This window comes from Mchenga conophoros, linkage group LG7 (genome assembly GCF_057382185.1).
Source record: "Mchenga conophoros isolate Kocher_MC1m ecotype Shallow Benthic linkage group LG7, M_conophoros_male_GT1.1, whole genome shotgun sequence".
Classification (NCBI taxonomy): domain Eukaryota; kingdom Metazoa; phylum Chordata; class Actinopteri; order Cichliformes; family Cichlidae; genus Mchenga; species Mchenga conophoros.
In genome coordinates this window covers 45,510,297-45,525,512 of record NC_140532.1, presented here as the reverse complement: position 1 = coordinate 45,525,512, position 15,216 = coordinate 45,510,297, and the positions used below count along the sequence as shown (strand labels likewise).

The following is a 15,216-nucleotide window of genomic DNA, read 5'->3' as shown; positions in this document are numbered from 1 at the left end:
CCATTGTGTAATGGACTTTCTAGTCACAGTGGGAGATGATATGACTTCCAAATTCCTCACAACCTAAAGTATTTCAAAGATTTAACATACAGCAGTAAACTAATATAACCCTATACAAAGTAAACAGGCCCACAACTTGTCACATGACATTGTTGACACGTTCCAGGCATCAATGTATTTGGAGGCTAATGAAATCCTTTCACACCAACTCTTCTGGCAAGCTAGGCTCACCAGCCTACTCACAGTGAGACTATCATAACTAAATGTGCTGCTTTTTTTTTTTTTGTAGCTAAAGGACCTGATGGCTGAGCTGCTGATGACACACAGGATAGATCTGGCTCATACCTACATTTCTATATTTCTCCTGTCCTTTTGTCCAAGGTGTAAACCTTCAAAAGCACAGCCAGCCATTCATTCATAAGTACCAAGCTTAATTTTAGCAACAAAAACAACCCAAATTCAAACAGATAAGACCAGAGATCGACCAAGATAGGAAACCGGCTCAAATGGGGCGGGGGGCTGCATACAGTTTGGGCTGGTCATACAGTGTGTGGGCAGCGATTTTAACAGCCCGTGCCACACATGCCCACTTAACAGGCCAGAAATACTGCAGCTATTTGTGAGATGATGACAGCATGCTGACACATGTGTCAACAGAGAGAGAGAAAGAGGGGGGAAATGAAAAGTCATATGAAAACAGAAAAAAGGAGGTAAATGAAAGAAAGAAGCAAAGAATGGGAGCAGCCCTCGTATCAGACCGCAGCTCTCCCCAGTCATGGAGTGGGAGAAATTACAGCATGTCCTGGCTGCATTAGTGAGATGACAGTCAAAATGATTAAATATGTGAGGAACTCCTAAAGAATTTACAGCCATGACTGCACTTCTATCAGCATTAGGAATGCACTGGAAGTCAAACACTGATGCAAGAAAGAAAATTTCTGCAAAAAACTAGGAGCTGTGTCATCCTGGTGATTCTACTTATCTCTAATGAACCAGTTTACAAATGCAACTAACCAGCTGGTACAGCTGTTAGTTCCCATCAATTAGTTCCCATCAACTGGTAAAGAGAAAAAAAGGCTGATTTATTGCAGATGGAACACACTTAGTACAAAATTACATATTTATGAGTAATGAAAAGGGGAAAACTTCTACCCTAATATATTCCTTTTGCTTAAGATGCTATGACTGAAGTAGGAAGTGGTGATGTACTTCTACTGACTGTAGATATGTTTGCAAGATGTTCGTGGGAGATAGCAAGGAACCAGGTGAAAAAGTAGGCAACTATGCATGAAAGAAACACCATTTAAACCCCAAGCTCTCTGAAAATATCCACAATCTTCCTGCTATTATGCCCATGGAATATAATTATTCCAACAATGTCAAAAAGCTTGCTTTGTTCATGGATCAAAGACAAACACAGCCTCCCTGAGGCATAATCAGGAGATTTGTTGTGCCTTCTACAATAAGATCTAAGAGTTAGAGGCTCTTTATCACTGTCACTTACTTCAATGGGGCCGTACAAGTACTATTAACTCTATTAAATCATTTGGTTGTGCAATCTACAGAACACACAAGACTTCACTCAGTCTCCCAGTACTAATCTTTTACTATGTACAGACCCAATATGTCCTGGACTTCGTTGAATTCCCCTTGTGTTGCATAGATAATCCGGAAATCAACTGTGCGTGACGCTAGGAAAAAAGTTCACAACCCCCTCTCCCTCTTTCATTATCTACTAACTTCATTATGGGAGCACTAAACAAGATTGAAGTAGTGTAATACAGCAGAGAAGAAAAAGGGAGCGCAGACTGAGATTAGATCCCCTCTCCACATAAACAAGAGTTAAGTGGGACATGGGCAGGAGTCAGATTTCCTTGTATTCTCTTCTCCGTCTCATTTTCCACTTTTTTCCTCTCCAGCTAGCCAGTGTGTCTGGGCTCCCCAACCCTCCCCTGAGCTTGATCTCCGCTTTCCCCTCCCCATTCTTCACTTTCCAGAACCCAGAAATGATTGTTGAGATTTTACACGGTGGATACTTCAACCTTTTCTTTCTTTCCTCTGTGCTCATAAGCCTTTACTTTTTCTCCATTTCTCACATCTCTCCTGTGACTGTTCCTCTTATGGCAAACTGTAAAAATCAAAAGAAACAGAAAACTAGATTTCTTTACCTGGCAAATAACAGCTGGAGGACGACGTGAGGCCTTTCTTAGATTTACACCCCACCAATTTTAGGCATATCTCCAACATTTTCATTTGCTTTCTTTCCCTTCACGCTGAAAATATTGTTGCTTGTTCAAACCAGATGTCCCTTGAACGTTTCTCGTCTACATGTGTCCAACAAAAGAATAATAAAAAAATCCAAAAGAAGCTGACAAAAGTGGAAAGAACACCAAGTAAAGAAGAAATAGATATTGGTTTGTTTTTCCTGGAGTCCTTCCAACTGAAATGTATCCTTTTATTATTGTTCTCACTCCTTTCCGAAACAGAAAGAGTCCGCTGTCCGGCAAAGTCTACCAACTTTTCCTTATGAGCGTCTCCATGTTTTTTTCCCCCCTCTTTGGCTTTAGGTTGCCTCCACAGTTAAACAATCACCAAAAAAACCCCAACAAAATAGCGCAGATTTTGTCCAAACGTTTATCGCCTTGTAGATTTATCAGTTGAGTACACACTAGGGCCGTCTGTGCGGTGCCATTCCTCTCTCCGTCCCCCTGTGTGAGTGAGTATCCGAGGCACAGGGACTACTCGTGCTGCAGCTGCCAACAAAGAGCCTCTTTCAGGCTCAGTTTGCTGCACTCAATGACATCAGCTCAGCCCTCCCACCTCAAAAGTAGGAGGGAGAGACCACTACCACACACACTCTCCGAGAAGAATACAAACAACACCCCACCAGTATCCCAAAACCCATGCCAACATGTGAGTCAAACGCTCTAATTTCAAACTATGAAAAGAGCTCAGATGGTGTATACTTCTAAAAAATTCCTCCTTTCTTTCTGCTGAAGTCATAGGATAATTACAAGACACTCCTCCTCCTAAAATGCTTAAATCCCCTCCCCCCTTCATCTTTCTGCCACTATACCCTCTCTCTCGGTTTTTCCTCTCTCTCCCTGCCGTCTGAAATGTTTACAGGTTGAGGAATCTGTTCTGGAAACAGGTTGTTAGAGGCATAGCTAAAGTGCTCAATCAACAGGGGAAAAGTATAACTTCTGCCATTGTGTGCTCTGGACTTCACACTCATTTACCACAGGTCATTTGAAATGGGAATTAAGTGAGCAACATATTGAAATTAATCAAAATGAGGGCCTGTCACCGTCTCTTGTATTTGTTTTACTTTACAAGAAACATACGTGGCTCTGTGGTTTTGAGGCAGGGTCTCTGCCTTGACCATAACTAGAAAAAGAAATAACCCTTGGCAGAAGTTGCTGGACAACTTCACAACTCTCTCTTTCCCCCAGCTATCTCTGTATTAATCACTAAAGCGGAGGTTGCAACACACTAGCGTACTAAATCTACTGAATTAAATCACATGAAAAAAGTCAAAATTATTATTAAAAGCAACAAAGTCTGGAATGTTACTAAAGCTGCCAATGGCATTTGTCAAAAAACTTCAAAAACTCTAAACTATTTGACGAAAGCTTCTTAGCAAAATTTAAAAATCCATTCCTAAAAACATATGCAAGATGCACCCTCCTGTGCCCCAACTGACCATTATATTATATGTGTGAGTGTGTGTGTGTTTTATTTAAAGACACAAATATTAAGACACAAAGGTATAATGCAAAATAACTGGAAGATGAGACCAGACTTCAACCAGCCTATCTTTTCATACATACAGTGCTTGACTTATCAAGTAGTCCAACAGGACAAAGAAAAACAATTACTACACAACCTGCATAGCTACAAAAACCTACATCAAAGCAAATTACCATATATTCTAGAAGACAGAGAGGAAAAAAAGAAAAGAAAGGAAAAGAAAAGAAAAGAAGAAGTTCTCCCCATTCATCATAACAGGAATACACAAGTGAGAAAGTACGGAGTCTTCAATCATCTTATTTTGTCCCACCATGCTATATGAAAGACCTTTGGTCATCAATACACTGAATCCTGAAACTGCTTTGAAAACCACAGCATTTAACATGCTTCTGACTACCCCTGGCAAATATTTTCCACATAAATGACTTACATTTCACTGTGTGTATGCGGTTGAATACAGAGATCAGAAGTCCAGTCATGTAGGTGTTGTTGGGAAGCTGACTGGGTGGACACCATAATGCATAGAAGGAGTGTCAGGCTAGTTTGCTGGTTGACCTTTTCATTGGAATTTCATTTCAAAAGCAAGGACTAAACATACACCCTACACAGGAAAGCATACTGATGACAGTGACTTATCTTTGAAACACAATGAGAATGCAGTGACATTGTTGACTGATGTAAACTTTATCAACTACTGGTTAAAATAATATTTTCACATGGGATTCTACAGACTCATGTAGAAACTGTAGAAACTGCTTCAACAGCAATAACATGAAATCATTTTTTGTATGACTCTTGCACATTTTTGGAGGAATGGAGGAATTTTGGCCCACTCTTCTTTAGGTTGCTTCAGTTCACTGAGGTTTACAGGCAATTTCTCATGCAAAGCTCTCTTAAGATACCATCAGAGCATTTCAATCAGATTGAGGTCTGGACTTTGACTAGGTAACACCTCCTGTTTCATGACCCAATTTCAGCCAAGCTGTTGGACGAATGGCCTCAAATGGCCTCACATCTGACTCTAGAATTCTTTGGTTTATAGAGTGATAGCATGTTTGTGGTGAGTGTGTGTTTGGCTTTCACCAAACATGGTACTGTGGTACATGGTCCAAAGGACATTATTCCAGAAATCTTTTGTTCAGATGCAATTCTACCAACCTAAACCACTGTTTTAGAGAGAAGAGGCTTTCTCCTGGCAACACTTCCAAACAAGCCATACTTGTTCCATTTTTATCTAATTGAGATGTCATTTAAATTTAACATGATACCTCAGGCTTGTATAGTCTGAGATGTTTTGCAGTTTCTCTGAGCATTGCATGGTCTGCCCTTGGGGTGAACTTGCAGGGATTCCTGAGAAGACTGTGGCAAACGTGTGAATGTTAATCAAGTGGACTAGCAGCACCTGGCTGCTACTTACCCTCTTAATTCCTATGGATGCCAGTAAGGGTGTACTTAGTTTTTAACAAAATACATTGAGTCCTGTGAAAACATTCTTCTTCGCATGACTGTATATACATCTTAGTAAAAGATTACTGATTACTGAGCATTAGAATGATTGTCCAACCTATAATTGGCTTCGTGTGTGGCTCATTTAATGTGTAGATTGATGCAGTCAAGGACAAAGAGAGGAGAAAGCATGAAGGTTATTTAAAAAAAACTCACTCAGATTTATATTTTTTTTAAAAATCAAGTTCTTGTTAACATCTCCAAAGCCCTTTCCAATGCATGTGAGTCTACACTGCACCTAGTTCATTACTATTAGCTCTTTCATATCACAGTCGAGTAGCAGGCTCTGTCATGTACCTCCATTTGTGTTGTTTTAGCTCAGTGTGAGTCTACATTGCAAAGAGCAGAGGAAGTAAGAATAACATTGCTCAGGTTGATGACAACTTATGTTCCTATGTGTGCAATAAAGGTTGTCCATAAAATATTACTCTGTTTAAATCATAGGCAGTATAACAGTTGGACATAGCCACTGTGAATTCACCTATACATCACTGAAGCCCCGTTACAAAGGCTCGAGGTGAACGTTTCCACTTTCCAAATCAGAGGGTCCACAAACTTAATGGCCAATGACTAATCAATCTGCTCACTTGTGATAATGAGCCCCATGTTTTATTCAACTTGAGATTAAACTAACCACTAAGCCTGTAAAATCAGTGGGGAAAGTGTTTACTTAGGTAACAGAGAAAGGGCCATTTTCCCATAGACCTCTATGACCTCGTTTCTATTTTTGGTCTCTTTTTTTTTTTTTTTTTTACAAGTGTAGCTTAAGGTATTTCGGTGTTGGTATCCACTTTTGGTACTCTATAGTCTAAGGGTGCTTTCACCCCTGCGCTGTTTAGTCTGCTTAAATAAAACTCTGGTTGGTGTTTTTTTCCCTTTGGTGCAGTTTGCTTGTGCAGATGTGAACAGAGTAAAAACCAAATCAGCTACAAAGAGACCCTTTGAAGTAGGTGGTCTCGCTACAGTTCCAAATGATCTAAATTTAACCTTGATCCAACCCAACTTCCATGTCTACGCTCCAAGTTTGAGCTGAACACCTTCCTGTAGCCAGGTATATTTTGATTTCAGGGATGTGGCAGACTAACGCAGACATCCTGAATATACAAACTGCACCAACTAGTCGTAAAGTGAAGTGATAATTAGAGAAATTCTCCATGTTATCCACTAGTCCAAAAGGGACGCACTGTGGTTTGCTTGGAATTTTCTTTGTGTGAGACAAATCAAACAATGGGGAAAAGGTACAAGTTCAATTCATCAACTGATTCTGACCAGAGAAAATTAACTGTAAGAGTAAAAATACCCCAAATTCTTTGTCTTGACAGTTTTGATTAGTGTTATTTAGTTTTACCAGTTAGCACCTGGCCGCTGTACATTTTGCTCCAGGCATTGCAGATTTGTTTGATGTGTTTCATAACTTTTTCTCTTCCTTGCCCAGGCAGAAAAGCACCCTTTCTTTGTTCCAACTCACCTCCAGATTTACAAATTAAAAACGGGATTTTCCTCCTGCTTAAGAAAAATAAAAAAATATGGATTCCAAATCCGACGAGTGATGTCACATTGGGTATGTCTGTTTTATTTTGTCTACGAGATGAAGCTTAAGGGAAAAGTTTTATTCAATGCTGGGGAAAGGGTGAAAATGAATACATAGAACGATGCAGCTTAAACTGTAGTGATGGGGTTTTTCTTCCTTTATTTTTTTATTTGACGGGTATTCTGGAGGCTGCAAGTGTCGGCCAAACTCAGATTGGCTTTTTAAAATCTCAAACTAAGAGGAATCCCGCCAAGAGGATGAGGTGACTCTATACAAATAACAGCACTGGCATGGGTGGGCCTAAAACAACATATCCATGATACTCTCAGTACTTTAGCACACTATTGTATGCTTGTCTGTTAGTCTCATTAGTAATTATGGGAATTGTTCAATATGGCAAAGTCTCACTGGCTTTGAGCAACAAACTCAATACCCTGAACATTCAGTCACATGCCACTAGGCCCTACATCATTGCTTCAGTGCTGGTATGGCAAACATTTGTGTTCCTCTCATGCACCACCCCAAACACCAATTAAGAAGAAATGCAGGCTCCCTCCGACTCCGAGAAGGGCCCATTAACTTACCGCAGTCACAAAGTGTTGGGGAGATGAGGATGAGGGGAAGAGGAGAGGGGCTATAAAAATGGAGGAAAAAGGAAAAAAGGTTGCAGATGGAGAAACATGAAGCACATTGTTTGGAAGTGAGATCATAGGAGAATCATTCGCTCGCGTTTTATAATCTGAACCTAGTGTGTTAACAGTTAGCTGACATACATCCACCCACGAGGTGGCTTTTAGCCCTCTCTCTCCCTCTCTCTCTCTCCATTTCCTATGCCCCCCCCCCTCTTGCCTTCCTGATTTCTTTGTCCAAAACTTGAAGTATGGGATGAGCGCTCATAATAAGACTCAAACTATTTGTGCAAAGATGTTCAGGTAACACTGACATGACCCAGACTCAGATTTCTCTTCCCAAAACACGAACAAAATTAAAAAGACCCGCTAGGAACATATTCATATGATGACGTGTTAAGGCAACGAAGGCAGAGGTATACAATTGACTTGCATGATAAATCAAAACAGGAACAAAGAAGAAAATTAGAAGTTGATGAAAAACTACAGTTGTCATCAGCCTGATTTCTGTCCCGCACATAAAAGAGCACAGAGTCCAGCATATCCACAGTGCATAAAAATGCTATAAATTCCATAGATCTACATTATGGAAAAATAATGAATATACATTTAAACTGAATAAACTTTCAGAGTACAACAAGATGGGGTGTAGCGATTGGCACAAAGCTATGTGGGCTCTGCTTAGCAATTTCACATTAATTTTTATTGTACACAATTTAGCACCAAAGGTAATCCGCATCTGTCAGTTGTCCTTAATCTGTTGATTGAACAGACACTCAAGAATCAGGTTTCATGTATACATGTGGGTACACATATGGCTGTTTATCCAGGACCCTCTAGAGAATGCAGCCAGAGTGTCGGAGGCATGCAGACCTGCACTTGAGGTTAGGGGGTTTAGATTTCCACGTAATTCTCCACAGGGAGACACTTAAGAAGAAAACAGTTGCTGGTCTAGTTCAAGGTTAATGTTGTAGAAGTGTAGCTGCAGGTGGTAATAAGTTACTAATGTTGATGGAAGGGAAGCTAACCATACAAGTACATTCATGTGTATAGTTTAATCCTCGCCATGTGATTGGACAAGAGTATACTAACAGCTCAGCTTTGCAGCAATCTTTAGTACAGACGGTCTGGCAGCAAAACCCCGCCGACCTATTGGAAAAGGAATGAGGGAACCATTTTATCATGATGACAGATGAAAAATAGGGCAACTCGTATCAAGTGACTAAGCACAACATAATTTTTCCACATGATGGAGTGTTGTGGCCTGTCCAGCATGTGCCAGAAAGATGCAAACCTTGCATAAAAGTCATAATTATGCAAACCTGCAGAGTACTGGAACATATGGGTGATAGCCTAGGGTTAAAATTTCATATACCGAGCAAACAAGACAGACGGTGTCGAATATACACAACAATCCGTCACTTGTCATGTTTAAAATGACAACATAATCATCTGTGTTGCGAACGCCTGAAAGTTAGCAGGATAGAAGAAAGGCCAAGCAAATGGGCTCAGAAATAGGTGCTAATCCAGTATTGTTTCAGATTTTAACAAAACTCTGAAAGTTTACCCAGAGTGCTGGCATTAAACAGCTTATTTCAAACATATATCACATTATTTTATGAGTATGCAGATTCAGAATAGGAAAGGCAAACTTTCGGGAGGGAAAAAGAAAGCTGCACAGAAAAGGTTGCATGTGAGTAGATGGATTGCAGTGCTACAGAAATTAAGAAAAGAGTGTTAGCACAAAAACTTCTATTACTACTTTTGGATGTAAATCAGTGGGTAACACAATGACCACACAGTGACAAGACAGCACAAACAAACAAAATAAAAGTAAAGAAAGAAACAGTCTTTGTGCACAGTTTTCCTGCTATCAACATTACATGTCTTAGAGACATCTAAATGCCTGGGGAAAGACCCATTTGTCTGAATGCCCACTGGAGTAAAAACAGCAACAGATACACAAGCAAGCCACTCAGGCTATGAGACTCTCAGGCTGCAGCAGTGGAAGTGCTTATGCTCTTCTTAGAGTCTAAGTGGATCCAGATGGAGCGAGCATTGCAGGCCCCCTCTTAAAGCTCTATGAAGAGGAGCTTACTACAGCATTAAGGGACAGGACGGCATGACAGTACTTCATAATAAACTGGACAGGAAGGGGAAAAAGAAAACAAATCAAAGAATGGTTGCTTATTCCCGCTTAACTGAAATGACACTGGAACTTTTTGAAGACAAACAGAGGCGCACCGACCACATATAAATGCCCTAACGTCAGCTTGTGCTGCCCTCATGTCTGCCTTTGATCATATCATCTGTAAGAGGGGGAATTTCTGAACTGTAAAGCTGAACTGTTTACCAAAAGAAAGAGCTGGCACGCTAGGTAGCAGGTTGTCTGCAAAGAAAACAACAGCTGGGACTGCCTGCTTGGGTACGGAGTGGAGAACAGGGTGAGCGTGTGACAGAGTGTGGGCTTGTGTTATGGAACCAGGTGGTGACAAGCTCCCATGCTGCATTCCTAACTCAACTTGGAAGTTCTCTGTAAGCACACAAGTCTGTATGTGCGATGGGGAGATAAGTTGGAAGATCCCACATGTTGCACTGAGACAACGAAAACTGTAGTGATGCCAACATAAAAGAAGCCGATTCAAGTTTGAGCAATCTATCAACAAAGACAGTCTAACTTGGCTACAAAAGCTTTAAACAAACACAGATGGTTCAGTAAATACTTATTTTCTAGTCAGAAACGGCGCAATCACAAGCCGAGATTTCATAACACAGTGTTTCTGATGCTGAAGTGATTTCAAATAACAAAAACCAGGGTGAGAGTCAGTGACTCAACAGGACTGTTTGTCCTAAATCCACATGCATACACTTTCAATTGTTTTGTTTAAAACATTGTGTGCCCTACGTATATCGAAAAGGCTTTGGTTTACGCTTTGGTTTAGCCCTAGTGTCACTTTTTTCCTTTCTTTGCTGCCATTTGGGATCTCTTTACTTCAGGTTAACGTAATTACATGTAGGCATGCGTGCAGCTCAATTTACAGCTCTTTAAAAGGGAACCTATTACTTTCTTTCATGTACGTACTGCTGCACTGTTTAATCGGCTCATATGAAACATGGCCATTGTTTAAAATAATGTCTGCAAAAAATACCTGTGAGCCAAAAATTTGGGCTTTGGACTGCTCTGCACACTCCATTTGAGAGTTGTTGTTTTTTTTCTTACTGTCGGCTATGCGTGATGTCAAACAGAGCAAATATCCATAATATAATCATCTCAGGAAAGCCAGGTAGAAGGAAAGTGGGTTAAAAGACAAAGTGATAGAGCTAAAAACAGCTTCGTTCAAAGTTACTCAAGTAGTGTCCAACAATAAAATAATGAAGTCAGAAAAGAACATAATAATATGTCTCCTTTAAGAATGTGATATACGGCATGATCTGAATGGAAAACAACTTGCAAAACAGAAAGGGGGATTGCACCAGTTATTTGAGAGAGGAATGCATAAGAGGTTGCATTCTTCTCTCCACTGCTGTAGTGGTGTGTGTGTGCATCTCTCTCTCTCTTTCTCTCTCTTTTGTTTTTTTCTATTTTGTTTGTTTGTTTTGTTTTTTTAACTGTGAATAATAGACAATATCACTCAACGGAGCCTGGAGCAACAGATCACATATAAACATATGTTATTCCCCAGGAAACAGAGTGGAGGATGAAGAGGCCTTGGCCGGAACCCATTGACGATATCATCATACTGGTCAGATAACAGTTACACAATAGGCCTTTCTGAAGGAAAACATTTGGACATGTCACGGTAAAGAAAGACTACGGGTAAAAACAACAGCATTAATGACAGCTGAATTATTTATTTAGGTGCTTTGTTCCGCTGTTGTGCATACTGATTAATCGCAGCTTAGCGTGACAATATCATTAAGAGTTGAATCTGTGCTCTTTTCTACAGGCATGTTAAAATGGGGAAAAGCCCATTTACAGCAGGTTTTAATAACTGCTCAATACTGTCTACTGTCTAAATCCCTCGACAATGTAAGCCTGCTCATTAAAGAAGGTTTAAAACCAAAATAGTGTCTCTTCAGTGCAACAGACGAAAACTAGTAAGGCATAGACTACCTTGATTTATACAGACAGCCGTTTTGGCTACTGTGGCTGCAAGCAGACTCTTTTCCAGGTGGTCAAGACCTAATGAGAGAGGAAATGCTTACTAATCAGCAATGTGTCATCCAGACAGGGGCAAATTTATTTTACTCACATTTCCCAACACAGTATGACAACATGACAGCATCACCAAAGACTAACCAACCACTGTCGAGATTAGGAACTAAACATTAGATAAAAGAAAAGTCCCCTTGGTTGGGAGTTGCAGAAGACCTTTGTGTCCATTAGTGTAGAGACAGGGTCTGCCACGGTAAGGGAAAAGCCACCAGTGGCCTAACAGCTGGCCTGAATGAGTATTACTATGAGGCGCCTGCTCTGTGGGCATGTATGTGGGTGCGTATGTACACACAGACGTACACACGGACACACACAGACCCCCCTCCTTCCATCTTCAGGACCCACGGGGATCATGGGAGGAGATTTGGTGTCTAGACTGTATAGATTCCTCAAGTTCCAGCCAAAAAAGAGTCAGTTACTAACTACAAGAGAAACGGATTCCCTCACTGGATACATGCTAAATGCAGCTGCTGCAGGAAAATACACAGATATCAAATGATGTCACTGTCTGCTCTCTAGGACAACTTTATAAAGGCAATGTTAACTTGCTTAAATCACTCCAAAGCTCAAAGAATCCTCATTTGCACAGTTACAATTTTTTTCTCTAATTAATAAAATCTGAAGTAGATCCAGCAAAAACTAAATGTTTTACAAATACCCAAGTTTGCCATCTGGAGCATGGCATCTCCAGTAGTTATGACCATCTATCACCACTATAAATGACCATATTTTCGAAATCAGGTATACTTCCTGCACGTGACCAGTTTTACTGCTGCTTCATTTAGCGCTACAACTTTAGGCTCTCTATAGCATAACATTTTGCAAGGGACAAAAGTTTATCTTGTTACATGAACTATAAATACTAATTGAACTTTTTAGAGCTCTAATAGTAAAAATCAATTGCTTTTCAGTCCATCGGGTAGTGTTGTTGAGGGGTTTTTTATTTTTATTTTTTAAGGGGTCAAAGAGGTGATGGTCAGCGTGCAGGAAGAAAGAGAGTGGCATCAGAGAAAAAAATAAATAAAGAGAACACTGTTTGCTGCTGGGATATGCAAGAGTGTCACACGAAAGTAAAACACTCCAGGAATACTACGACATGAGGGCTCATCTAACACGCCACCATCCTCACATAACATTATCCAAGGACTACAAAGCTAACCTTACATCAGCTCACTCTTAAGTTGACAAAGCCAAAAGGACAAAAATCAATCAATCACCTACTTTAAGTGCAAAGACCCGTGTCCATGCAACATTGTGGAAAACGACAGCTTTTGTTTACATGCTCAAAACAGCCAGATATTCCCACATGCAGCTTCAACAGACGCAGCTGCACCGAGACAGAAGCGAAGCGTGAAGTTGACGAAAGGTAGGCTACAGCAGAAAGGGTTGCATTAACTTGCGACGCGTGATCGTCACGGCCTGCATATTCCTGTGTCTGTAACAGCTGACTATCTCACTGAGGACTGGCAGCTGCTGGCTCACATTCAAAATACCTGTAAGCGCACAGCAGCCCACATGTTTGCATTCAGTTAAGTTGGACTGTAATACAAACAGTTCAGTTTGTCAGGTGCATGTAGCATTTATGACAGTGTTGAGCCATTTTCCAGCAATCAAAATGACTGAAATGAGGGGAACATAGGGCAATATAGACAGATTAGAATTTAAAGTTTAAAGGTCATAAATTGTAATATATCATGATATACCTTACTGCACTACCAAGCATTTTACAGAATGTTTAAAAACGCAAAGATATCATAGTGGGATTTAAGTATCATGATAACAATTATATCACGGGGTCTCCGGTGATTCCCACCATCAAGATTTACCAGTCCCTCATAAACATGCAAGTCAGTTGGCTTATTAATTTAACCACTGATATACGTGACAACTTTTCTATGTTAACCAGAATATTGTGTTGCTCTAATATCCAAAAACCCAAAATAGAAATTAGCAAATAGAAACAGGAATCATCTCCCTCTCTGTGCCCTGAACATACTTTCAAGCCCTGCCAGGCTTTCTTCAGGGCATCAAATAATGAAAAAGTGCAGGGTGAAGAAAAGTCCTGTTGTGCTCATGCTGACAAATATCCAAGCAAGTATCTACATGCAAGAGGTTTTCTGCAACCCACCTCACATGGCTGATGACCGCAGGTTAGCAATGGTCGCTTTTTGTTGCCTACAAACTAAAATTATCTGCAATTACAATCAATCTGTGTTTTCTGTTTCCAAAGAAGCATTGTACAACCACAAACCTGCAATATTTAAATGTATCATTTTACACTAAAATCTTTACATTTGCTTTGAAACTGCACTTTTGTATTTGTGATTAAGTGCATTCTCTTGTATGTTTTCGTACAGTGGTGGTTACAAACACTCCCATCCTTACATTATGGTTGTTTGTTTTACATAATTTCACAATAAACGCACCAAATTATTGCTAATAGGAACTGCTTGCACTTGGGCCACAATATCCACGTAATAACATTGTGATGGCATTGGTTTACAGTTTGTCCTGTGGTTTGCAGGTCTTGCTTTAACTGCTGATGTGAAAAAACCCCACAGAAACCTAAATCCTAGGTTATTAAGTGGGGTTATTAAGCACACTTTTTATATGAAATGGTATCTGGGTCACCACTTCACTGTACTAAAACACAACCCCATAAATAAATGTGACCACCAGGGGGCGAATTTCCCTTTTTATACCACCAACATTTGGGTACTTCAAATATTAAAGCACAGTCAGATAATATTGTTGCAAGCCTTAAAAAAAGATAGAAAGTCTTTTCTTTTCTCCAAAACGTTCACAGCTGTCCTGTTTCCAGCGTCAGCCCATTTCAGGGAATGAAAACAAAGGAAAAGAATTATTTTAAGTCTTTCTATGCAGCCATTTAATTTCTTACAGCTTGCAAGTGGTGCACTTTAAAGCGGTTGCTGGAACATCTAAAGAGAAGATATCTAACTAAAGAAAATTTTATGCTGACACCAACCACGGACACATAGAGCTGGGCGATATGAGATTTTTTCATATCACGATATGTTTTTTTCATTTCAGGTGATAACGATATCTATCACGATATAAGCCAAATAACTATATTTGTAAGATTTAAATGTGCCGTTGCTCACAAGTAAAATGTGAAATAATCAGCAGCTTGTTTTTATTTAAATATTTATTTCCCATAATAAGTTCAACAGGGTAGATGTACTTAAGGAACATGAGACTTTTTCAGATAAATAAAGGCAAATATTGCAAACTACACAAAAGGCAGCCGCTAAAGCGTTTAAGTTTCAAAACAGAACAAACAAAAACAGACTAAATTGTCAATTCCACTTAGAAACAAAATATTAATTCTAAAAATAAATCTTAGTTTGTTTTACAGAAGAACAGACAAAACTAACTTTTGTCAGTATCAAATAAACTGAGAACTAAAAGGAAATTCTCAATCTCTCCTTGTTGTATAGCTGAGCTTTTCAAACAGTTTTAACAGTTACTTTAGTCTGACAAAAGCCGAATGACGAATTAGCGCTTCCAGTCAGAGACTGAGGCTACGTCCACACGTACACGGGTGTTTTTGAAAACGGAGATTT

The 15,216-nt window shown here is 39.8% G+C and overlaps 1 protein-coding gene across 4 annotated transcripts in view; it reads right to left on the bottom strand.

Annotated features, from left to right (window-relative positions):
- abl1 (abl oncogene 1, non-receptor tyrosine kinase) overlaps positions 1-15,216 on the bottom strand; it is a 33,404-nt gene that overhangs the window by 12,059 nt on the left and 6,129 nt on the right. The window contains exon 1 of one of the 4 annotated variants that reach the window (XM_085279654.1): positions 2,169-2,836. The exons of the other annotated variants lie outside the window; for them this stretch is intronic. Coding sequence (XP_085135780.1) covers positions 2,169-2,253 — 85 coding nt within the window. The 5' untranslated portion in view covers positions 2,254-2,836. Of the gene's footprint in view, positions 1-2,168; positions 2,837-15,216 lie in introns of those variants that run through there. 4 annotated transcript variants of the gene reach the window in all.